The 27050-nt window shown below is 38.3% G+C and overlaps 1 protein-coding gene and 1 pseudogene across 1 annotated transcript in view; one reads left to right on the top strand and one right to left on the bottom strand.

Annotated features, from left to right (window-relative positions):
• Nucleotides 1-27050, top strand: part of MIPEP (mitochondrial intermediate peptidase) — a 208707-nt gene that overhangs the window by 68273 nt on the left and 113384 nt on the right. Inside the window, exons 12-14 of the mRNA XM_077158849.1 lie at nt 8786-8863; nt 11454-11658; nt 21864-21973. Of these exons, the coding sequence (XP_077014964.1) occupies nt 8786-8863; nt 11454-11658; nt 21864-21973 (393 nt within the window). The remainder of the gene's footprint in view (nt 1-8785; nt 8864-11453; nt 11659-21863; nt 21974-27050) is intronic.
• Nucleotides 6209-7242, bottom strand: LOC143681650 (actin-related protein 2/3 complex subunit 1A pseudogene; annotated as a pseudogene).

The following is a 27050-nucleotide window of genomic DNA, read 5'->3' as shown; positions in this document are numbered from 1 at the left end:
AGAAAATTTGCCATTACCTTTGTTTATAAGAAACTGTTTACACCATATATCCATGATGTAAATGAATTTATTTTTATTAATTAAAAAAATTATTTTTAAATACCAAAAAACACCAAACAAATGTGAACATTCTTAACTTTTGATCATTCCATTCTACATATATAATCAGTAATTCACAATATCAGCACATAATTGCATATTCATCATCATAATAATTTCTTGGAATATTTGCATCTATTCAGAAAAAGAAATAAAAAGAAAACAAGAAAATTCATACATACCATACCCCTTAACCCTCCCTTTCATTGATTACTAGCATTTCAATCTAAATTTATTTTAACATTTGTTCCCCCTATTGTTTATTTTTATTCCATATGTTTTACTTGTCTGTTGATAAGGTAGATAAAAGGAGCATCACACACGAGGTTTTCACAATCACACAGTCACATTGTGAAAGCTATATCATTATACAATCATCTTCAAGAAACATGGCTACTGGAACACAGCTCTACATTTTCAGGCAGTTCCCTCCAGCCTCTCCATTACATCTTGACTAACAAGGTGATATCTATTTAATGCATGAGAGTAACCTCCAGGATAACCTCTCAACTCTGCTTGGAATCTCTCAGACATTGACACTTTATTTTGTCTCATTTCCCTCTTCCCACTTTTGGTTGAGAAGGTTTTCTCAATCCCTTGATGCTGAGTCTGAGCTTATACTAGGATTTCTGTCCCACATTGCCAGGAAATTCCACACCCCTGGGAGTCATGTCCCACGTAGACAGGGGGAACGTGATGAGTTTGCTTGTTGTGTAAGCTAGAGAGAGAGAGGCCACATCTGAGCAACTAAAGAGGTTCTCTGGGGGTGACTGTTAGGCCTAATTTTAAATAGGCTTGACCTATCCTTTGTGGGGTTAAGTTTCGTATGAACAAACCCCAAGATTGGGGACTCAGCCTGTAGCTTTGGTTGTCCACACTGCTTATGAGAATATCAAGAATTCAACTTGGGGAAGTTGAATTTTCCCCCTTTCTCACCATTCCCTGAAGGAAACTTTGCAAATACTTTTTAATTCACTGTTCACGTTACTCTGGGATTTATCAAGGCATCGCTCTGTACAAACCAACAAAATCTCATGTCCTACTCAAGGTTCCATGTACTTATGGTGTTCAATTAAGTTGTTTACATAAGTTATATTAGGAAATGCACTAGTCAAAATATAAATTTTGTACCAAATAAACATTTTTTGCTTTAGCCTCACACATAAGTTAAAGTTTTGAAATATTAATTACCATCTATTTTCAACACCCTGCAGTAATAACATTCCTTTCTTCTTCCTCATGCAAAATTATTTTTTAAATTTGTACATTTAGTCACTATCATTATACACTCTAGGCATTCTAGATATACCATCTCAGTCTTTATCATCTATCTTTCCTCTGATTTCATTTCCCCCTCAGATTGTTCATTACTAGCGTATAGAAACAGTACAGATTTTTGAGTGTTGCTCTTGTAACCTGCCACTTTGCTGTACTCTTTTGTTAGCTGTAATAGTTTTGTAGATTTTTCAGGATTTTCAACATATAGTATCATGTCATCTGCAAACAGTGAAAGTTTTACTTCTTCCTTTCCAATTTTGATGCTTTGTATTTCTTTTTCTTGTCTCATTGCTCTAGCTAGAACTTCCAACACAATGCTGCATAATAGTGGTGATAGTGGACATCCTTGTCTTGTTCCTGATCTTAGGGGGAAAGTTTTCATTTTTTCCCCATTGAGGAATGGTGTCAGCTGTAGGTTTTTCATATATTCCCTTTATCATTTTGAGGAAGTTCCTTTCTATTCCTATCCTCTGAAGTGTTTTCAACAGGAAATGTTGTTGAATTTTGTCAAATGCCTTTTCTGCATCAATTGAAATGATCATGTGGTTTTTCTGCTTGGATTTGTTGATATGGTGTATTACGTTAATTGATTTTCTTATGTTGAACCATCCTTGCATACCTGGGATGAATCCTACTTGCTCATGATGTATAATTCTTTTAATGTGTTGCTGAATTCGATTTGCTAAAATTTTGTTGGGGATTTTTACATCTATACTCATTAGAGAAATTGGCCTGTAGTTTTCTTTTTTTGTAATATCTTTGTCTGGCTTTGGTATGAGGGTGATGTTGGCTTCATAGAATGAGTTAGGTAGCTTTCCTTCCTCTTCAAATTTTTTTGAAGAGTTTGAGCAGGATTGGTACTAATTCTTTCTGGAATGTCTGGTAGAATTCACATGTGAAGCCATTTGGTCCTGGACTTATCTTTTTGGGGAGCTTCTTAATGACAGATTCAGTTTCTTTACTTGTACTTGGTTTGTTGAGGTCATCTATTTCTTCTCGAGTCAAAGTTGGTTGTTCATGCCTTCCTAGAAAGTTGTCCATTTCATCTACATTGTTGTATTTATAGCATGAAGTTGTTCATAATATCCTGTCATTACTTCCTTTATTTCTGTGGAGTCAATGGTTATGTCTCCTCTTCCATTTCTGATCTTATTTATTTGTAGCCTCTCTATTTCTTCTTTTTTGTCAATCTTGCTAAGTGTCCATTAATCTTATTGATTTTCTCATAGAACCAACTTCTGGTTTTATTGATTTTCTCAATTGTTTTCATGTTCTCAGCTTCATTTATATCTGCTCTAATCATTATTTCTTACTTTTTGCTTGCTTGGGGTTGATTTGCTGTTCTTTCTCTATTCCTTACAAGTAGACAGTTAATTCCTCGATTTTTGCCCTTTCTTCTTTTTTGATATAGGCATTTAGGGCAATAGATTTCCCTCTTAGCACTGCCTTTGCTGCATCCCATAAGTTTTGATATGTTATATTTTCATTTTCATTTGCCTCGAGATATTTACTGATTTCTCTTGTAATTTCTCCCTTGACCCATTTGTTGTTTAAGAATATGTTGCTAAGCCTCCACATATTTGTGAATTTTCTGGCACTCTGCCTATTATTGATTTCCAATTCATTCTTTTATGATCTGAGAAAGTGTTTTGTATGATTTCAATCTTAAATTTATTGAGACTTGCTTTGTGACCCAGCATATGGTCTATCCTTGAGAGTGATCAAGGGCACTTAAGCACTTGAGAAAAAGGTGTGTCCTGCTGTTGTGGGGTGTAATGTTCTATAAATGTCTGTTAAGTCTAGCTCGTTTATTGTATTATTCAAATTCTTTGTTTCTTTATTGATCCTTTGTCTAGATGTTCTGTCCATTAATGAGAATGTGGAATTGAAGTCTCCAGCTATTCTGGTAGATGTGTCTATTTCTCTTTTCTGTGTTTGCCTCATGTATTTTGAAGCATTCTGGCTTGGTGCATAAATATTTATGATTGTTATGTCTTCTTGTTGAATTGTTCCTTTTATTAATACATAGTGTCCTTCTTTGTCTCTTTTAACTGTTTTACATTTGAAATCTAATTTGTTGGATATTAGTATTGCTACTCCTGCTTTTTTCTGATTGTTATTTGCATGAAATATCTTTTCCCAACCTTTCACTTTCATCCTATGTTTATCCTTGGGTCTAAGATGTGTTTCTGTAAACAGCATATAGATGGGTCCTGTTTTTTTAATCCATTCTGCCAGTCTTTGTCTTTTGATTGGGGAATTTAATCCATTACATTTAGTGTTATTACTGTCCGGTAGTACTTTCTTCTACCATTTTGCCTTTTGGATTTTATATGTCATGTCTAATTTTTCTTCTTTTAACCTTTACTGATAGTCTTCCTTTCTACTCTTCTCTACACCTCTCCTGTCTTTTTGTATCTGCCTCTAGTGCTTCCTTTAGTATTTCTTGCAGAGCCAGTCTCTTGGTCACAGATTCTTTCAGTGATTTTTTGCCTGAAAATGTTTTAATTTCTTCCTCATTTCTGAAGGACAATTTTGCTGGATATAGAAGTCTTGGTTGGCAGTTTTTCTGTTTTAGTAATTTAAGTATATCATCCCACTGTCTTCTCACCTCCATCGTTTCTGCTGAGAGATCTACATATAGTCTTATTGGGCTGCCCTTGTTTGTGATGGATTGCTTTTCTCTTGTTGCGTTGAAGATTCTTTCTCTTTTGACCTTTGACATTCTGATTAGTAAGTGTCTTGGAGTATGTCTATTTGGGTCTATTCTCTTTGGGGTACGCTGCACTTCTTGGATCTGTAATTTTAAGTCTTTCATAAGAGTTGGGAAATTTTCAGTGATAATTTCCTTCATTAGTTTTTCTCCTCCTTTTCCCTTCTCTTCTCCTTCTGGGACACCCACAACACGTATATTCGTGCGCTTCACATTGTCATTCAATTCCCTCAGTTCCTGCTCATATTTTTCCCCTATATTTTCTTTTACTTGTCGGATTTCACATGTTCTGTCCTCCAGTTCACTAATCCTGTCTTCTGCCTCTCGAAATCTAGCATTGTAGGTTTCCATTGTTTTTTTTATCTCTTCTTCTGTACCTTTCATTCCCATAAGTTCTGTGATTTGTCTTTTCAGACTTTTGATTTTTTCTTTTTGTTCATTCTTTGCCTTTTTTGTATCCTCCTTCAATTCACTGATTTGATTTTTGATGAGGTTTTCCATGTGTGTTCGTACATTCTGGATTAATTGTTTCAACTCCTGTATCTCATTTGAATTGTTGGTTTGTATCTTTGACAGAGCCATATCGTCAATTTTCCTAGTGTGATTTGCTGGCGTCTAGGCATTTAGTTACCTTAATTATAATTGTTTATTCTGGAGATTGTTTTCACTTCTTTTACCTAGGGTTTTCTTGCTGGATGAATTTGTTGTCTATCTGTTCTTCACATTCAGTTCAGCTTTTTCTAGACCACTAGCTTAGGTTTTGTTTAGCAGAGGATAATTTTTCAGTTCTTGGTTTCTTGTTTCTTGCCCTGCCTGTATGTTGCCTTTTTCCCCCCACCCTTAGAAGGGTGTACTTAGGTATTATAGACCCCAGCTGGATTTTCCCAGACCAAACTGGCCTCCTGTTAGGAGGAAAGAGTCACCTGCATTGGTTATCCCTGAGGGTGAGACCCAGCAGGTTCAAAGACTTTCCTGTGAAGTCTCTGGATTCTGTTTTTCTTATCCTGCCCAGTGTGTGGTGCTTTTCTGCCTGCAGGTCCCATCAGCATAAGGTGATGCAGTACCTTTAACTTTGGCAGACTCTCTCTGCTATGGGTGTGGTGGAGAACAGGAGAGGTTGTAGGCTTGTTTTAATGGCTTCAAACTACCAAGCCCTGGTGTCTGAATTCCTTGAGGGAGGGATTCCACCTGAGTTGGGCTTCACGCCTCCCCTGGGGAAGGTATAGGCTCCAGAGAAGCCCCCCAAAGAGCTCACTTCTGCCTATGCCTGGAGCAGTTGCAGCCTGAGAAGCCCTGCTGCTGTATCCAAAGGCAGTTAAGCCTTTGTAGAAACACAGCCACGAAAACCTGTTTCTTTTTTTTTCTTTTTTTCGTCAGCTCTGCCCCCTTGGCGCAGGGGCAAAATCAGCAGCCTCTGCTTTGACCAGGTTCACCTAAGCTGAGGGCCTATTTTTAGTAGTTAGAATTTGTGAATTTATTCCATAATTGGTGTTTGGTTATGCTCAGCCCCTGCTGCTGGTAAAGTCCCTTTCCTTTCCCCTCTGGGAAGCAGCCTGTGGGAGAGGAGTGCATGCTGCCACGGCTTGGGGAACTCATGGTTCTTCGGGGGGCTTGCAGCCAGTCCAGTTGGTCCCGACTAGGGTACACTGTGTGTCCAGTCACTGACGTGGCCCCAGGAGCTGTTCTGTACTGTTCCTGATTATTTAGTAGCTGTTCTGGAGGACGAACTAAATCACACACCTTGCTAAATCACCATCTTGGCACCTCCCTTCGCCATTTTTTTCATATCTATTATTTTTATTTAAATTTCCTGTAGAATATTTACATACCTCTCCACCCCTTCCTTTAAGTTAGTGTAATAATTTTACATGATAAACTAATTAAAGAGAAGCTTTGGTTAAGAATGTAATGAAACAGCAAAAAAAAACAACAACAACAAAAGAAACTGCTGATTTAAGAAACCAACATGTTCACCAATTATATTAAAACAAATGCACAGACAATATTTGCACAGTGTGCTCAGGTTTCTTGGTGGCTGGTTTTCCTCCCCATCATGCCAGCACCAAAGCTGTGGTCAGTTGCAGTTTGTCCTGCTAGATCCTGGAGGCTCACTCAGCTTCACATTATTTGAAGGCCCTAGATAGAAGACTCTGAAGTCTTGAAATTCCAAATTGTCATGGCTCCATCAATGCCAGTAGTGCAAAATTTGCAGCAGTCTTGCTACATGTGAGGTGTCATGTATAGGCACTTGAGTGATGCTCTTCTGGTGCGGAGCCTCCAGGGCTGCATTGTGGTCCTCAGTTGTGGCCCTCTTGTCCATGTTGCGGTAGTGTTCCATGGTTGACACGTTGCGCTGGAGGCTCTTGTTTTGGAAGGTCTAATTTGAAGATGAAGGTCAGGCAGCCACGGTCAGGGTCATCATAGTCAAAGAGCATCGGGTAGCAGTCGTGGCCAGCTGTATAATGCTATTCTCAGAAATAACTGATATACTTAAGAGTGGCAGGAACTCTGTTTTCAGTGTTGACACCGGACATGGTGCTGTCATGGCTGACCCAAGCGAGGCAGCTCCCACTGGCAGAGAAGCTGACCCCATGGACCCAGCCACCAGTGCCACTGCCACTGAACTCTGACATCAGCTGGCCAAAAGGCATCTTGCTGCCCCATGGTGTACTGGCCGACTTTTTATCCATTTCTTTAATGTAGACAGAGAATACTCTGCATTTGAAGTCACAGGATCCTGCTGCCAGCAAAACATTACTGGGATGCCAGTTCAAGCTGAGGACTGTGGAACAAATAGGCTTTCTAATGTGCTTGCTTACCCACCAGTCATTTTCAGATTTGAAATAATAGAAATGAGTTGTGTTCCATTTTCTAGCAGAGACCACTTCACAAAAGTGGCTGCACAGTGAATTCTCAGGATCAGCAGGGTTGACTTCCAGATACCATCCCTCTGACTCCAGACACAGGCATTGCGATCTGTCCCATAAGTGACAATGAAGTTGCTCTTGGGGCCCAGTCAGTACCTGTGATGTGTCCATTGTGCTCCTTGAGTTCATGAACTTTCACCCACTGGCTCTTGTTTTTCTTATAGATGTGAACTTCGTGGTTATTGGAATGAAGGGCAGTTTGGGTACGATCCCTGTTCCAGGCATAACAGGTGATTGGCTCTAGTAAAAACTGATGTGGAGAGAGATTATTCTCAGTGTTTTCAAAGGGTAGAAAGTTGGGGTTGGGGTAGTCTGAACAACCGCAGAGCAGAAAATTCGCGTACTCTGGTCAGTTGATACAAACAGGCTCCAGTGGGCACCGGCAGAGACTGACGCTGGGTTGCATTACTTTTTATACTCCTTAAGTGCTTAGTGCTCCTTTTAGATACTTCCAGAATCCATTGCCTTAGTCACCTTTCCTCTTGTTCCAATCCCCTTCTCATGTGGTAGGGACTTATTTTTGCATCAGCTATTGAAGTGTATCCTGTGTTGTGATTTATTTGGCTTATTTGACAACAACTTCAAGCCTAGAGCCCATCCTTCTCCTATGAGGGCCCACTTTATTTGAGATATGGATATTTTTATTTTTTCCGCATAAGGTTTTTGAGGATTTGTGGACCGTCTGTTTGCCACTAAGACTTTACATGTGAGTTTACCACACTGTGCTGTTGTCATAACGTTTCAAGAACCATGAGCTATCTTGGTGTTGCCTGACTACATTTTGTAGACATAGAATCAGAGTGGTGGTAGGATGGAAAGGATAATTAGAATGGAAGGGTGTTTCACCACTGTATTTTATTGCCTAAATATATTTATATAATATATACAACTGGAAATGAAGAGGTTAATCAAATGCAGAGGTGTAATGAAGAACAAAATCAGTAGTAGAAGAATGAAAGGATAAAATGCTAATGTTGGATAAGCTCCTCCCTAGCTATGAAATGTAAGTCCCACTATTAGGACAGCAATTTGCAGTTGTGTTTACTATGGTATCCCACATGTCCTGGGCAGTTCCTGGCACAGAGTTGGTACTCGATAAATGTTGTTGAATGAATGAACTTATTCTTGCCACATTTCTAAAGCATAAAATTAGGATTACCTTTGGCAGGACTATCAAATTCTATTGTAGATTAAAAAAAGGCAAGAGGGAGAACAGTGACTGAACTGTTTCCTGTAAGCTGTGCCTACATCTAGATCTAGACTCTTTTGGAGATGGGCAAAATATTACTGATTTCCAGCTAAAGCCAGAAGCTGTATTTTGTTTTTTTCTAAGTACAGTGGGCACATACCATTACATCCTGAGCTTTAAAGGAAAAAGAATTCGGGGCCTCCTTGGCCTCCTAAATTGTCCAGGCAGCACTTATTTCCAGTTCTTTCTAGGTGAGAAGAAAGAAGGTTTGGTATCGCATGTTTTTGTAGAGGATTTGTAAAGGATTGGCCGTCAGGGCAAAGGATCCTACTGGGAGGATTTCCTGTTCTGGAGACAGAATTCCCAAATCAAAACCATTGGAATGATGGAGCAAAGGAGGATGTGGGGAAAATAGAGTCTCTCTTAGCAATAACAAAGGGTGCAGAAAGTCTTAAAATGTCTTTCTTATGGCTGTAGATCTTTTATATCAGTTTCTTATCTTAGGGATGTTTTTATTATCTGTTTTTAAGAGTTCCTGATGGCCTTATTCACTACTAAATTTAAAATATTTTTTTCTAGGCTGTGGTTCATGAAACTGAAGGATTGTTGGGATACATCTATTGTGATTTTTTTCAGCGAGCAGACAAGCCACATCAGGTGATCCTTTATTTACAATTAGTGTCCCTAGAAGTGATCAGCATTTAATTTGTAATCATGTGAACTTTATAGCTATATCTTAGTATCATATTTCCATAATGAGAGTTACTAATGATAGCTCCTACATGCATGTATTTGATATTAAGGTAGAATTTAAAATTAATACAGTTTATGGAAATAATCACATGAATCCACATCTGTCACTTTTACTGGGCATATTAGTTTGCAATCTGCAAGAATATACAAGAACTAGAACAGCTTTTGAAAAGGTGTTCTAGTTTGCTAGCTGCCGGAATGCAACACACCAGAGATGGATTGGCTTTTAATAAAAGGGGATTTATTTTGTTGGTTCTTCAGAGGAAAGGCAGCTAACTTTCCACTGAGGTTCTTTCTTATGTGGAAGGCACAGGATGGTCTCTGCTGGTCTTCTCTCCAGGCCCCTGGGTTCCAACAACTTTCCCCGGGGTGACTTCTTTCTGCATCTCCAAAGGCCTGGGCTGAGCTATGAGTGCTGAGATGAGGAATGCTGAGCTGCTAGGCTGTGCTACATTGCGTTCTCTTATTTAAGCACCAGCCAATTAAGTCAAATGTCACTCATTGCAGCAGACACGCCTCCTAGCCGACTGCAGATGTAATGAGCAATAGATGAGGTTCACATACCATTGGCTTGTGTCCGCAGCAACAGAACTAGGTATGCTCACCTGGCCAAATTGACAACTGAATCTAACTAACACAAAAGGGGAATTTAATAAATTACAAGTTTACAGTTCTGAACCTATGGAAATGTCCGAACTAAGGCATCCCAGGAAAGATACCTTAATTTAAGGAAAGCCAATGCATCTGCAGACACCTTTGTCAGCTGGGAAGGTATATGGTCCATTGTCCCTGGGCTCTGTTGCTTTCAGCCTCTTTCCCTGTGGGGATTCCTGGCTTTGCTTCTCCAGGACTGGCTTTCATTTCTTGACTTCCTTGGATCTCTCCAGGTTCTGGCTTGCTTAACATTTCATGGCAGTGTCTGCTGGGCTTCAGGCATCTCCCAAAACCCCTTTCTCTGTTCTCCACATGTCTGCATCTGTGTCAGCTCTGCTCTGAAGTTTCTGTTGTCTCTGTTGCTTCTGTTGTTTCTGAGGTTTCTGTCATTTCTGGCTCTCTCCAAAATGTTTCCTCTTTTAAAGGATTCCATTAAGCTAATCAAGACCCACCTGGAATGGGTGGAGTCACAACTCCATGAAATCAAAAGTTTATACCCACAATTGGGTGTGCCACATCTCCATGATGATAGTCTAATCCAGATATTCCAGCCTTCATTATTGAGTCAGGACTAAAAGAAACAGCTGTCTCTACAAGATGGAGTCAGGATTAAAACATGACTTTTCTGGGGTACATAATACTTTCATACTAGCACAGTAACAACGAATGTTGCCATTTATGAGTCCTTGTACCTGCCAGGCAGCCAGGACTCTCCCTGGTGTCATACCCTGGGCCCGTTTGCTGTCAGGACAGAGCACCTGGACCCCTTTGGGAGAAAAAAGTGGCATGATTGTGGATCCCCTGAGATCCGCTTTCCAAGAGCACTATTGACCTATGCTCAGGCCTTCCAAATCAGCTTCCCAGGCACTGTGGGGCTGAAAGGTTTTTTTTTTTTTTTTTTACCCCTTTAGATCTACTGGGACCAAAACTTATCTGGACCTTATCTGAGGTGCAATGACATGTGGCTGTGAAGCCCTCAAGGATGTAACATCTCAGCCTTTCCTCCACTCTCCTGGAGCTGCCAACACTGGCCCCATCAGCAGTCTTGTTTTTCAGGCTAGGCGCAAGGGATTCTGCCTGTATGTTTGCAGGCCGCCTGAGATTCCCTCTGCCAAGGTACCTACTGCAGCGCTCTACCTGGCTGCATATCCAGTCTCACTTACAGCTCTGCCTGCTACCCAAGGGAGATACCGGCAACATACACCCTTGACTCAATGCAGTCCCATGGTAGTGCTGCAAGAACAGAACTGGGTGCTGTTGGATGCTGTTATTGAAAGCCAAATGTCAATACAAAAATCATGTTGCCAATCAAAACAAAGAAAACCCAAAAAAAAAACCTGGATTCCTTGCTTTATGTGACTTTGGAGCCTATCACTTGCCCATGATAAAGACAGTAGGCATGAGAAAGTGCTTCCTGTGTTCATTATTTAACACATAGAAGAGGCTCAGTAATGTTAGTGCCCCTTCACCCAATAGTAGCTCTTCCCTTCCTATTTGATTATGAGCTTCCTGAGGGTATAGATCTAACCTCTTTGTTGACTGTGTTTCCAGCATCTGGCATAGCTCAATACATATTTTTGGAACAAATAAATGCATTAATCATTGACATTAGCAAATATTAATATATTATTATTGGTGCTTTAAAATATTAAAATTTTAGCAAAATAAAATGTGTTGGGAAATGAGGTAAGTAGAATGAGAATAGAATTCAGTTAAAATTTAAACTCACATTTTAGTATATATTTTTCTTTTTTATATTTTATATAGTTTTATACTTTAATTATTTTATCTTTTAGATAATCACATAATGATTTCCTTTTATGTTTTCTAATTCTTAAAGGATTGCCATTTTACAATCCGTGGAGGCAGAGTAAAGGAAAATGGAGATTATCAGCTCCCAGTTGTAGTCCTTATGCTGAATCTTCCCCATTCGTTAAGGAATTCACCCACTTTGTTAACTCCCGGAATGATGGAAAACCTTTTCCATGAAATGGGACATGCCATGCATTCGATGCTGGGACGTACTCGTTACCAACACGTCACTGGTGAGTCTTGAAGAAGAGACTTTTATTTAATACGATCCTTCAAAAATATGCATTTTATTTTAAATCGGAAAAAAATCTGGATAATCGGATCATTTGATAGTGTGATGACTTCACGTTGTCCTTCCATTATGCAACCTGATCGTCTTTTGCTTTTTTCATTCCTTCCTAACAGCTCCTTTCTAGTCACAGAGGAATGAGTCTCAGTTGTCCGTCCTTTGGTTTTAAACCATTTTATACTTTTTAGAGTTTATATAGAATTTAGATTTGTGGGTAGGTGTGTGTGTGTGAATAAGTATGTAACACTTTGGTGCCTAGCTCAGAACTAGTGAGTGAATGAATGAATAATATCTAATGGATGTGTTTGGATTGGCCAGTGGTTTGTACCTGGAATATTTACCTTAAAAAAAAATGACACTTTTGTGTGATCAGAAGCAATAAAGCAGTTTTTTTTTCCTGCATGGTTCTATTGGTCTATACATTTAAGTATAGTCTTATTAATATTTGACATAGTTATCTAATATTTTGGCATGAAAATTTGAGACAATAGTTTATGTAGTGCATTTTCTAGTCTTTAGTTTTACTGTAGTCAGTCTTTTAAAACCATCATGGTGTAGTGCAGGGCTACAAACAGATTCCTTACAGGGGCATTTCACTCACCTAATCTCATAATAAATAGTGAAGTGAAAAAAGTGACATGGCCTTCGGGGTTGAGGGGGCAGTAAGAGGTTTTATGGTGAACTGTGTAGGCCAAACAAAACATGTCTGTGTGCTGAATTCAGTCTGTTGGCCAGGAGTTTGCAGTCTTAGGGGTAGGGGGTAAGGCAGGGACTAGAAGTCGGGAGGCCTGGATTTTAGTTTCATTTGAGTTTATGAGATATAAGTGGTCAAATGCACCTCTCTGAATCTCAGTTTATCATTTATAAAACATACCAGGTGTGGATCCAGGGCTTCCCAGGACTTAAGCTTTAAAATGACACTATAAATCTAGGAGCATCTCAAAGGAGGAAAATCAAATGTACATTAAGTTTTAGTAATTGAATTAAGTTTTTAAAAAATAATCTACATCCCAGGATAAAATTCAATGAAATGGACAGATTGTTTTATGTGGACAGTTTGATGCCTTTTGACAGATGTATTATGCCCACATACCTTCAAGTCCACAGAGATAGAGAGAACATTTTTATCACTCCAGAAAATTCCCTTTTACTTTTTTCCAGCCATTTCCCATCCCACAACAAACAGCAAATCTAATATTCTGGAATTTCAAATAAAAGGGATCATTAGTTTGTGCTGTTTTTGTTCTGGCTTTACAGAGCCTAATGGTTATCAGATTCATCCATGATGATGTGTATAACAAGAGTTTGTTTCTTTTTATCACTGAGTACTGTGTATTGTTTTTATGAATATACTGCAGCTTACTTATTCATTCATCGATCACAGTCTGGTTTCCATGGAATGTATAATCAAATCAGACCAACATTTAATTTTGTGTGATGTGAATGCATTTAGTCTTTGATATTCTCTTTTTGGAATTAAAAATGATAGGAGTGTTTCCAATAAAGAATGACCAAATATTGCCTAAATTGTAATTCACCTTTCTCTTTAAGTTTTATGGAATATATTGCTTTCAGAATCTCTTGTTAAAACCTCTCAGCTATAACCTCCTTTTCCAGATTAAAATACAAGCGATTAAACTTGAAATTAGACCTGCCATTTGCTAAATAAGCTTCTTTAAAGTGAGGGATATGCCTAATTAAATACTCCTTCATCTGTGTTCTTATCATGCTTTGTATGTACATCAACGCAGTACAAGGTGGTACGTGAATGCCCCTGTTTTATTACTTAATTTAATGTAGTATAGCTGTTTGTACCTTTCATCAGTGCTGGACTTTGAGCTTCTTGATAACATGAAATGTTTATTAGTCATCTTTACATTCGTAATACTGAACCCTGTGCTAGTGGGTATTCAATAAATATTAATTAAAATAAAAACATTGACTTTTATTTTTAGAAATTAAAGGTATAAAATTGTTATTGCATGTTATAACAAATTGATAAACAAGGAAAATACTCTAAATTTCATTTATTTCCCTCATCATTTGAATAAATATAATACTTGCACTTTCAGGCATGGAAAGAATATCATAATTCAGTGAAAAATAATAACTGTACATACATATATGGAGAGACTATCAAAGTTCTAAAAGTGTGCCATATGAGTTTGTTTCAAGCAACCTCCCAACAACCCTGTGAGGAAAGTATGGCTGGTATTAACCTGGTTCTAATTCAGCTCGAGGGATTGGGTTGGCACAGCTCGAAGACCAAAGAACACTTTAGGCAGAGAGTTAGGCATGAATTTTAATTACGACTACGACCATCCTGTTCCGACCATGGAAAATGAATATTAGGGCCCCCCAAAGGCAGGTGTGCCAGAGGGCAGCTTATAAGCGGTTAGGACAAAGAATTTTCATAGGGTGTGACAAAAGTTTCAGTAGGGTTTTGACAGAGGTATTTGGATGTTATCAGCAGTGATCAGGGGATGGGAGTTCAGTGCCTTATTTATGATATCATTTGAACATTCTTTCCCCCCCTGAGGAGGTTTGATATTCTTTAATGTCTGTGCTGGTCATGATTAGTGACCTTTTTTCAGTATGGAGGGGAATCCTGGGCCTTAGATCCCCACTGTTCACCTCCACAATTCATTCCCACACAGGACCATACTGACTCAAGGACTGACATTGCGTTCACAAGAACCATGTAAAAGACCATAGAACACTAGGAGTCCCCCCCGCAGGGATAAGAGACTTACAAAGAAATCCCTCCATGGCCAAGAAAGGGAATTAAACCAGATAGACAAGGGGGCTACTGAAAATTGAATTGAAAAAATAAAATCATTATTATGTATGTGCTCTTGCATATGATTTGAGACTTGTGAAACATTGCGTGAATGATCGGGAATATATATATACAGCACTGCACATTAATTAAGGCACAGGTGCCACTGTTTGCTGCAATGAGGTTGCTTAATCCATTCTGCTTTATAAAACTACTTTTCTAAGCTGTGTAGTTTCTTCATTTAGCAAGGATATAGCCATTTTGAAATCATTAAGTGTTTGGGCAGTGTGATTGGGTAAAGCTGTTACATGTTTTTTTGGGTGATTATTGCAGCTCTACCTGGTACAAGAATGGCTAAAGGATAATACCACTAGAGAGTGCATTAAAAAAATTTTTTTTTATTGTATAATATAACATATATACAAAGCAAAGAAAGAAAAAAGCTATCATTTTCATAACACTAGAGAGTGCATTTTGTATTTAGCTTTAACTGTTTCCTAATTACTAGGAGCATGGGGTAAAGAGTCATATATGGTAGTTGGTACATAGAACTATCCCCACATACAGTGTCCTGTCTAGTTATAGGGTACATAGGGCCATCAGTGTTGTCTACAGGTCCATTCCATCCCTTAGGGGAAGGATATGTCCCATGTTGTTGGGAATATGTTGCCTGTAGAAAAGTTATTTTGTAGTTTATACAGTAAAATTACACAATTCGGGGGGTGGTTGCCACACACATCATGAATTATCTTAAGTCGTTCTATACAAACAGGGGCAACATGGTTTACTGTTACAGCTTCTGCTGTCCACCACTCCAAACCATTACATACCGCATACCTTAATGCGGGTTGCAGCTTGTTCACCTGTTCCTGTACAAGGGAGGAGATGTAGTTCTGGTCTCGTTATAGGATGGTAGTTGGATTTCAGTCTTAAACGAGAGATTCTTTTCCAGATTTTCTGATGCATTGAATTCTGCCAGGCCAGCAGGGTAGTCCACGCAGTCCAGTTCTCAGGGCTCACAGTCACAGAAGGAAGGCCCGGAGCGCCTGAAGACGGCAAGTGCACGCAGAACCAGCATTGGGTCTGGTTGTGGGCATGAGTTACTGCTGGCGTCCACTCTAGGAAGGTGTTTGCTAGGGCACAATGGGCGAAAAGAAGGATGTTTGTGGGAAACAATGAGAGGTAATTCCTGCTGATCTAACAGTGTACATGCTAGAGTTCAGTTGGTTGACACAAGGTAGCAAGCAGAGGAACATTATGGGGAGGTTTTAAATACTAGATGTTTTCCCCCTGAAAATCTTGAGAATCTTCCACCATTACATTGATTGTTAATCTAGACTAGGAAGGCTTTACATAGTCATACATAAAGATCCCTTGTGAAATAGGAGGCCCTGGATTGGAGATAAAGAGTTTAACAGGTATTTTCTGGTAAAACTGAAGTCTTATTACAATATTTTGGATGACTCCTATTCCTCAGGGACTTAAGATTTCTAACGAATGTGGCTGCACAGACTATCACCAAGGCCAGTTGACTTCATTTTCTCTATTTTGTATGGTGGGAGGCACAGGCAACAAGTTATTACTATTTCCCCTCTTAGGCTGTAAGGTGGTTGGCCTTTTAACTTGGATTCTCAGTGCTTGCATTGATCCCTCCATTAGCATTTCAGTGGGGGCGGGTGCAGTAGTTACTGCTATGCATTTAAGCAGGTTAAAGCCTGATAGAGCCTTTTAGTCCACTGCTGCAAGGACTTCTTACTATCTTTTAGCTGTTCTTTTAACAAATCATTTTTTTTTTACAATAAGGCCTGCACCTGTGGGATTGTAGGGAAGATGGAATGTCCATATTATGTCCTGACCCATGGCTCTGGATTGGGCTATCTGTCCAGTGAAAGGGTCCCCTGATCACTGTCTATCTCTGTAGGTATGCCATAGAGAGCACCCTGTTTTTTTTTCCACAGACATCTGATGGTGGTCTCCTGGTTAGCCTTCCCCACTGGGAAAGATAATAGAGGTCCTGTAGCTGTGTCCAGGACAGTAAAAGCATACTTTGCCCCCTTTGAGAGCAGAAGGAGACCAATGTAGTTCACTTGCCACCAGGCCACTGGGATTTGTGACTGGCCGATGTGTCCCATTTGATATGGTAGCTTACATGGTCAACAGAGGGAGCATGAAGCATGAAGGGCATTCTTTAGTGATGTCCACTAGTTCCTGGCATGTGATTGGCAGCTGGAACTGCTAGGTCAGACCCCACAGGGTTTGATACCCTTGGTGTTCACTTTTCCTATGAAGTCACTCCACCACTTCCCTGGTTTCAGCTGTGCTGCTCTGAACTCTTGAAAGTGTATCTGCTTCCATATTTCGGGATAACATATTGGGAGTGTGGGCAGGGATATGATAAACACTTACTTTTTGTTGTTGGCAGGCATCCTAGATGTCTTTCCACAGTTCTTGTCCTCAGAGAGGGTGACTTTTGTCTGTTCATTACTCTTGCAGTCAGGGCCTTGTTTGTTGTGATTGACTGCTCACCTCTAACTCTCAAGGTCAGACAGCAACGAGCCTGAGGTTGTTTTAATTCTGAAAGAGAGTTGCTGTTTAACATGACAGCATCAATATAGTGAAACAGAGTTACACGTGTGGGACATTTCTACTTAGCCAAATCCTTCACCACAAGACCGTGGCAGATGGTCAGGCTTTGTACATAGCCTTTGGAGAAGTACAGTAAAAGTCTATTGTTGACTTCTCCAGGTGAGCTGGTTTGAAACTGTTATGTACTCCAGAAAAGCCATGTTCTTTACCTAATCCAATCTTGTGGAGGCTGACCTATTGTTTAGGTTGGAAACCTTTGATTAGATTGTCTCCATGGAGATTGATCTACTCAATTGTGGGTGCAACTTTTTTTTTAGGCATAAGTAGTGAAGTTTATTTAAAGAGAAGTTTAATAAAAAGAAAGAGTACACAGAGAGGTTAATGGGATGCAACCTATTGGTTACTTCCATGGAGTTGTGGCATGCCCAAATTGTGGGTATGGCCTTTAGATTTGCTGGTGATGTGACTCTGCCCATTCAAGGTGGGTCTTGATTAGTTTACTGGAGTCCTTTAAAAGGAGAAACATTTTGGAGTTGCCTCAGAGCCGACAGAGGCTTAGACATTTGAAGATGCTTGGGGTTCCAGTAGAGAGAGTAGACACCTAGACACAGACTTTGGAGATGCAGGGCCCAGCAGACATTGCCATGTGACTTCCCATGAGATGCTAAGCAAGCCAGAACCCAGAGTTTTTCCCTGGAGCAGCTAACGACCTAAAGAGGCTTAGAGAGGAAGCCACTGGAATCAGAAGCTGGAAGCAGTGGAACTGGGAACAGGGACCAGCAATGCCAGCCCTGCACCTTCCCATGTGTGCTGGTTTGAAAGGATGTATGTACCCTAGAAAATCCATGTTTTAATCTCAATCCCATTTTGTAAAGGCAGCCATTTCTTTAATGCCTATTCAGTACTGCACGCTTGGAACTTTAATTAGATTATCTCCCTGGAGATGTGACTCGATCAAGAGTGCTTGTTAAACAGGATTAGGTGGAGATATGTCTCCACCCATTTTAGATGGGTCTTGATTTCTTTACTGGAATCATATAAAAGAGGAAACATTTTGAAGAAAGCTTGAGATTCTGAGAGAGCAGAATGATATACCCATGAGAAGCAGAAAGTCTACCAGCCAGTGATCTTTGGAGATGAAGAAGAAAAATGCCTCCAGGGGACCTTCATGAAACAGGAAGCCAGGAGAGAAAGCTAGCATATGATACCATGATCACCACATGCCTTTCCAGATGAGAGAGAAAAATTTTGACCATGTTCACCATGTACCCTTCCAGCCAAGAGAGAAACTCTGGCTGTGTTTGCCATGTGCCCTTCCACTTGAGAGAAAAACCCTGAACTTCATTGGCCTTCTTGAATCAAGGTATTGTTCTGTAAATGCGTTAGATTGGACATTTCTATAGACTTATTTTAATTGGGACATTTTCTCAGCCTTAGAACTGTAAACTAGCAACTTAGTAAATTCCCCTTTGTAAAAGCCATTGTGTTTCTGGTGTATTACATTCTGGCAGCTAGCAAACAAAAACACCATGTGACAGACATCTGCCTTTCTTAAGTCAAGATGTCTTTCTCTGAATGCCTTAGTTTGGACATTTTTGTGGCCGTAGAACTGTAAACTGGTAACCTAGTAAGTCCTGTTTATAAAAGTCAACCCATTTATGGTGTATTGCATTCCAGCAGCATTAGTAAACTAAAACAGGTGAAGGCAAATACAGGCTGGCTTGATATTTCTGGGGAGATTCTAAAGAAAGCTTTAGCAAGATCGAATACAAAATGATATTTACACAGATTTGTACTAATTTCTTGTAATAAACCAGCAATGTTTGGGAGTACGGTATACAGTGGTGGTGTTACATCGTTTAACTCCCAATAATTTACGTCATGTACCACATTTCATCAGGCTTTCATACTTGCCATTATCCCCACCCTCTTCAACTCTTTGATAGTGGCTGAGACTTTTTGGCATGCTCCCAAAAGTACGCATGCTCTGAGGCAGGCGTACTTTTACAGGGGACCATTTTGCCTGTCCCTTTAAGACTGTTTTAATCACTCTACACCATAGGCAGAATTTCCCTATAATGGTCTGCAACTTGGCATTTTGTAGAAGATCAATTCCTAAAATGTTTTCCAGGATAGGAGAAATAAATACTTGTGCTGGTTTGAAAGTGTTATATTTCCCAGTAAGGCCACATTTTATTCCTGATCCAATCTTGTGGGGGCAGCCATTTCTTTTAGTCCTGACCCAATACCATGTGTAGAAATGTTGACTAAATTGATTAAATGTTGATGTCAGATTCATGGAGATGTGGTGTGCCAATTGTGGGTGTGGCCTTTTGATTAGATTAAGATTTGACCCCCACCCATTCCTAGTGGGTCTTGATTAGTTTGCAGGAGTCCTTTAAAAGAGGAAACGTTTTAGAGAGAGCAGAGCTCACAGATGCCAACACTTGGAGAAAAGGGATACAGATGTTTGGAGATGCTTAGAACCCAGCAGATATTGCCATGAGATGTTATGCAAGTCAGAACCTGGAGAGAGCTAAGGGAAGCCAGGAGATGAAAGCCAGCCCTGGAGAATCAAAATAAGGAGCCCGTACAGGAACAGAGGCTGAAAGCAACAGAGCCCAGGAGCAAGGGACCAGCAGATGCCAGCCACCCCCTTGAGGAGGTTTGATGACCTTTAATGTCTGTCCTGGTCATGTAGGTGGCCACATGCAATGACCTCTCAAATTGGAGGAGAATGCTCCTAATATGGAGAGAAATCCCAGGCCCTGGATCCCCACACCTCATTTTAGCTTTAGAAAACTGGTATCTAAGGAGAGTGTGATTTTTTTAACTTTTTATTTTAGTGACATATATAACTTATGATTTCCCATTTTAACCACTTTCAGGTGTATTCACTGGTATTAATTACATTCACAGTATTGTGCTACCATTACCAGCATCTATTGTGCAGACTTTTTCATGACCTTAACCAAAGCTCTGTACCTATTAAATAACTCCCTCTTTCCCCCTACCCCCTGTTCCCTGGGAACCCATAATCTACTATCTGCCTCTAGAAATTTTCTTGTTGTTTGAGGAACTCAAACTGCCAAGACATTTTGATGTCAGCTTCAGTATCCATTATTTTACCCAACATTGCCCTTTTTTAAAATCCAAAATCAATTGGAAGTATAATTAAACATAAAAAAAGTATGATAGAGTACTTTGTATTTTTCTTATATTTTCCCTTGTGTGAAGTTGTGCTCTTGCTTTGCTAGTATTTATGTGCTGAGGTGTGGCTGTGTTTGGTGATGTTACAGGCTTGAGCTCACTGTCATGTATGGTTGGTGATATTAGACCACCTACTAAATTGTTGACATTCAGTATTTATTTATTTATTTATTTTGAATTTTTTTTATTAATTAAAAAAAATTAGCTAACACAACATTTAGAAATCATTCCATTCTACATATGCAATCAGTAATTCTTAATATCATCACATAGATGTATGATCATCATTTCTTAGTACATATGCATCAATTTAGAAAAAGAAATAGCAAGACAACAGTAAAATAAATAAAATGATAATATAGAGAAAAAATAAAAATAAAAAATACAAAAATATATAAGAAAAAAAAAACTATAGCTCAGATGCAGCTTCATTCAGTGTTTTAACATAATTACATTACAATTAGGTAGTATTGTGCTGTCCATTTTTTTTTTTTAGAAATCATACCATTCTACATATGCAATCAGTAATTCTTAACATCATCACATAGATGCATGATGCATGATCATCGTTTCTTAGTACATTTGCATCGGTTTAGAAGAACTAGCAATACAACCGAAAAAGATATAGAATGTTAATATAGAGAAAAAAAATAAAAGTAATAATAGTAAGAACAAAACAAAACAAAACAAAAAAAAACAAAAACCTATAGCTCGGATGCAGCTTCATTCAATGTTTTAACATGATTACTTTACAATTAGGTATTATTGTGCTGTCCATTTTTGAGTTTTTGTATCTAGTCCTATTGCACAGTCTGTATCCCATCAGCTCCAATTACCCATTATCTTACCCTGTTTCTAACTCCTGCTGAACTCTGTTACCAATGACATATTCCAAGTTTATTCTCGAGTGTCGATTCACATCATTGGGACCATACAGTATTTGTCTTTTAGTTTTTGGCGACATTCAGTATTTATTAACTAACATTACACACAGTATTTTGGAGAAGATATTTGAAAAGGCTGTAGGTGAGCTGGGCACAATCATAAAATACCACAAAAAAACTCCATTTGTTGCTTTAAGTAATTCTGAGGTTAAAATATTGATTTTCTACATTAAGGATTGACTTTGTTACAAAAAGCAATAAATGCATAAAATAAAATGTTTTTTAAAAAGTGAAGGATAAAAGCATTTGCTAGTGAAATTCAGTGAATTAAATACAAATGTTATATTAATTGTAAGAAGGTTTTAATAATGTGTTTCATGTAAAGCCAGTGTAGCCAAAGACAGGTTTGTTTGTAGAGGGTGTGAGCTGTTGCTTTATAAGGTGTTTTATCCAGCTGTGCAAATATTTTGTTTTACTTTTGATTTAAAGTAAAATACAGAGGATTACAATAAACTTTTCTGCAAATATGTCTAGTAAGTTTATAGAAGTAAAATATTGATTTAATGAATTAAAGCTTATGATAGTTCATCAGGAGTACAAATAAAAGTTGTTGAAGGGTACGTTCTATTTTTTGTAAAACAAATAGGTTGATTTGATTTGTGCCAACTTTATTCTTTCCCCCCATTTTAGGGACCAGATGCCCCACCGATTTTGCTGAGGTTCCTTCTATTCTGATGGAGTACTTTGCAAATGATTATCGAGTGGTTAACCAATTTGCCAGACATTATCAAACTGGGCAGGTAGGAAAAAATAAGTTTATAATATTGCCCTTTGGCTATAAACTGCTAATTTAATAGGTACTTTGATTAAATCTGTAATGTAGCATTTCTCAAATTTTTTTGTTGGATGCCTTTATACTTTTAAAAATTATTGAGTTTCCTAAAAGGCTTTTGTTTGTGTGCTTTATATATATTATTTGCCATATTAGAAATTAAATCTGAAGTGTAAAAGTATTTATTTATTCATTTAAAGATAATAAACCCTTTCTATGTTAATTAGCATGTTTTTTATGAAAAATAATTATGTTTTCACAAACCAAAATCAAATTATGAGAAGGAGCATTGCCTTTTTGATGTCTGGCTTAATGAAGACAGCTGAATTCACATCCCTGCTCCTTTTTCAGTTCGTTAAGATTGTTATTTTTTTGAGGAATTTGCAGAAAACTCAGGTCACGCAGATGTGTGGGTGGAAAAAGGAGAAGTATTTTAATAGCTTTTTTAGATTCTTATGGATAGTGTTCTTTGATAGTATATCAGAACTCAACTAGTGGTGGTTTCATAAAGGTAGTACAGTGTAAAATCTGAAACTATGTCAATAAACTGTTCATAAGCTGTTATTTTAAAATCCATTTATCTCTCTTGTATTCGAATGCATTTTTTACCCATGGAAAATATTGGTTTACTAAGTTTTGCAAATCTTCCAAATGTTGATACATTTCATTAATAAATATAAAAAACATCATATTCATTGATGTCACCACAGTTTTCTTTAGAAAACTCTTCAAGTATTGGACTGCTATCAAACTCATAATAGTGGATACAAAATTTTCTAAAATTCAGATTTTTGATTGAAAGCTTGAATTTTATTTTTGGCTATAGCTCTTGTTTGTTTTCCTTGATGTGACTGGTTTACTTAATTAATTTTGAGAAAATGTCTGCCACATCCCTAAGTCTAAATAACCAGAGTTTTTTCCTCTGGATTGAAGGTTCTTCTTTTCAAGTAAAATCGTGTTTGCACCTCTATACCTTTTGTGTGTGGATCTTTTCCTCAAGACCCCCATTGTCCTTCAGGGTACAGCAGAAGGTGCTTCTCATTTGTCACCCAGCATACTTAAAGATGTGTACTAAAGGATATTCAATAGAATTCTAATTTTTACTGCTTTTATCAAAGAAATTCTTAAATTAAATTGACAGTCTTTTTTTTCTTTCTGTAAGTTTAAAGGAGTATAGTGATTGCTGGTACAATGTGGGCCACTGCCAGACTCGAGCTGAGACACCAGCAGTTTTACCCACTGTAGTAGTTAGGTTCGGGTGTCAACTTGGCCAGGTGAAGGTGCCTAGTTCTGTTGCTGTGGGCATGAGCCATTGGCTTGTGAAACTCATCTATCACTGCATCTACAGTCGGCTGGAAGGAGTACCTCCTGCAGTGAGTGATGTTTAATTTAATTGGTGGATGCTTAAATGAGGGAGCTCAGTGTAGCACAGCCCAAGCAGCTCAGCATCCCTCATCTCAATACTCACAGCTCAGCCCAGACATTTGGAGATGCAGAAAGGAATCGCCCCAGAGAAAGCTGTGTGAACCCAGAAGCAGGGAGAGAACGCCAGCAGAAATCTCCCTGTGCCTTCCCGTGTGCCTTTCCTCTGAAGAACTATAAGTTTTTAACTAAATAAATTACCCTTTATTAAAAACCAGTCCATATCTGGTGTGTTACATTCTGGCAGCCTTAGCAAACTAAAACACCAATCATTGCTTTTTTTTTTTTTTTTAATATTTTTATTGACAAATCTTCACACACAAACAGTTCATACATAGTGTACAATCAGTAGCTCACAGTATTATCATTTAATTGTGTATTCATCACCATGATAATTTTTTGAACATTTGCATCACTCAGAAAAATAAATAAAAGGAAAAAATATTTCCTCATACATTCCATACCCATTACCCCTCCCTCTCATTGGCCACTTGTATGTCCCTCTTCCCAATTTATTTTATCCCTTATCCCCCCATTATCTATTTATTTTTTATCCATGTATTTTTACTCATCTTTCCATACCCTGAATAAAAGGAGCATCAGACAAAAGGTTTTCACAATCACACAGCCATGTTGCAAAAGTTATATCTTTATACGATCATCTTCAAGAATCAAAGCTACTGGTAGATTTTACAATGTGACTGTGTGATTGTGAAAACCTTGTGTCTGATGCTCCTTTTATCTACCTTGTCAACAGACGAGTAGAACATATGGAATGAAAATAAATATTAGGGGAAACAAATGTTAAAATAAATTTAGTTTGAAATGCTAGTGATCAATGAAAGGGAGGGGTAAGGGATATGGTATGTATAATTTTTTTTTCTCTGTTTTCGTTTTATTTTTCTGTTGTCTTTTTATTTCTTTTTCTGAATTGATGCAAATGTTCTAAGAAATGATCATGATGATGAATATGCAACTATGTGATGATATTGTGAATTACTGATTATGTATGTAGAATGGAATGAGCGTATCTTAAGAATGTTTGTGTCTCGTAATTTTTTAAAAAAAAATTAATAAAAAAACTGAAATTGGAAAAAAAAAAAAGAATCAAAGCTGCTGGAACACAGCTTAACAGCTTCAGGTACTCCAGCCACTCCAGTACACCATAAACAAAAAAGGGATATCTATATAATGCGTAAGAATAACCTCCGGGATAAATTCTCGATTCTATTTGAAATCTCTCAGCTACTGAAACTTTATTTTGTCTCATTTCTCTCTTCCCCCTTTTGGCCAAGAAGGCTTTCTCAATCCCATGATGCTGGGTCCCGGCAAATCCTGGAAGTTCTGTCCCATGTTGCCAGGGAAACTTACACTCCTGGGAGTCGTATCCCACGTAGGGGGCGAGGAAGACAGTAAGTTCGCTGTCTGAGTTGGCTTAGAGAGAGAGAGAGAGAGGCCACATCTGAGCAACAAAGAGGTTCTTTGGGGGGTGATTCTTAGGCGTAATTATAAGTAGGCTTAGCCTATCCTTTGCAGGAATAGGTTTCATAGCATTGAACCTCAAGATTGACCTGTTGATTTTGTTGTGCCCTGTTGATTTGGTTATGCCCACTGCTTGCAAAAGAGTATCAGAAATTCTCCAAATGGGGGAGCTGAATATTTCCTCCTTTCTCCCCAGTCCCCCAAGGGGACTTTGCAAATACTTCCTTATTCACTGTCCAAATTACTCTGGGGTATATCAGGGCATCACACTAACCTGGATAAACCAACAAAATCTCATGCCCTATTCAAGATTCCATGTACTTATGCCTGCCATTGCCTTTGCACCATTAGTGCAAATGTCACCACAGTGAAAAGGTGAAATAGCATCCTAGTATTAGGAAAATAGTTCTGACCTTGCAGACCCTGAAAGGATGGTCTAAGGACCCTCCGAACAGCTTATAAAGGAGTGGACATTGTACTGGCAGTGACGTCCTGATGACCTAGGACCCACAAGAGGTTTAGTACTTCAGCCCAATAAACAGTTACTCTGTGCCTGAGGTTTCGTTAGGTTCCTGGATATAAGACAGATAGCATAGCCCCTCTCTCAGGACATTCATATTCTAAGGGAACTAGAAAGACCTTTGAACATGTGTTTTTCGTACATGGTAGGGAGATCTGAGAAAATCATAGGTGGACTGCTGTGGAGTACAGGACAGCTGCCGTCTTTCTCTGCTGGAAGCAAAGGAGGATGAGAGCCAGTGCAGGTCACAGAGAGGCCCTGCAGATCCTTGGGAGTGGAGAAATACTTTATGAAAACTAATTCTTCTTTAATCCTCATTTGTATGGATTTTGACTGTAGAGCAGATTTCTTTAAAGTGAGTATCATTTTTTCCATTTTTTATTTCCATATTTTCCATTTTTTATTTTTTGGACTTGAAAGAAGTCCAAAATGATTGAATTTGAAATCGTAGCAAAAAGAGGGTTATGATGATCAGCTCTTATGACGTGCTCAGTGGTGCTGTTGGTACTTTTCCAGAACTCTCCAATTACCTTTCAGGCCCAGAATCCTTTTCCCTTTTCTTTTCTGATTCTCTCTCTCTTTATTTAGCCAGTCTATAGAATCCTCCTCCTAGGATATACTAACGTATTTGTTCTAGTTTGCTAAAGCTGCCAGAATGCAACACACTGATGAATTGGTTTTTTTTTTTTTAATTTTTCTTTTTATTAATTAAAAAAAAAGAAATTAACACAACATTTAGAAATCATTCCATTCTACATATGCACTCAGTAATTCTTAATATCATCACATAGATGTATGATCATCCTTTCTTAGTACATTTGCATCGATTTAGGAAAAGAACTAGCAAAACAACAGAAAAAGATATAGAATGTTAATATAGAGAAGAAAATTACAGTAATAATAATAATAAAATATATATATATAAAGGAAAAAGAAAAAAACAAAAACAAAAGATACAAACAAACAAACAACAACAACAACAAAAAACTATAGTTCAGATGCAGCTTCATTCAATGTTTTAACATAGTTACATTACAATTAGGTATTATTGTGCTGTCCATTTTTGAGTTTTTGTATCTAGTCCTGTTGCACAGTCTGTATCCCTTCAGCTCCAATTACCCATTATCTTACCCTGTTTCTAACTCCTGCTGGTCTCTGTTACCAATGATATATTCCAAGTTGATTCTCGAATGTCAGTTCACATCAGTGGGACCATACAGTATTTGTCCTTTAGTTTTTGGCTGGACTCACTCAGCATAATGTTCTCTAGGTCCATCCATGTTATTACATGCTTCATAAGTTTATTCTGTCTTAAAGCTGCATAATATTCCATCATATGTATATACCACAGTTTGTTTAGCCACTCGTCTGTTGATGGACATTTTGGCTGTTTCCATCTCTTTGCAATTGTAAATAATGCTGCTATAAACATTGGTGTGCAAATGTCCGTTTGTGTCTTTGCCCTTAAGTCCTTTGAGTAGATACTTAGCAGTGGTATTGCTGGGTCGTAATCCATTCTGCCAGTCTATGTCTTTTGATTGGGGAATTCAGTCCATTAACTTTTAGTGTTATTACTGTTTGGATAATATTTTCCTCTACCATTTTGGCTTTTGTATTATAT

This window comes from Tamandua tetradactyla, chromosome 4 (assembly GCF_023851605.1).
Source record: "Tamandua tetradactyla isolate mTamTet1 chromosome 4, mTamTet1.pri, whole genome shotgun sequence".
NCBI classification, from domain to species: Eukaryota; Metazoa; Chordata; class Mammalia; order Pilosa; family Myrmecophagidae; genus Tamandua; species Tamandua tetradactyla.
The sequence above is the reverse complement of the archived record's forward strand: the minus strand, read 5'-3'. Positions and strand labels throughout refer to the sequence as shown.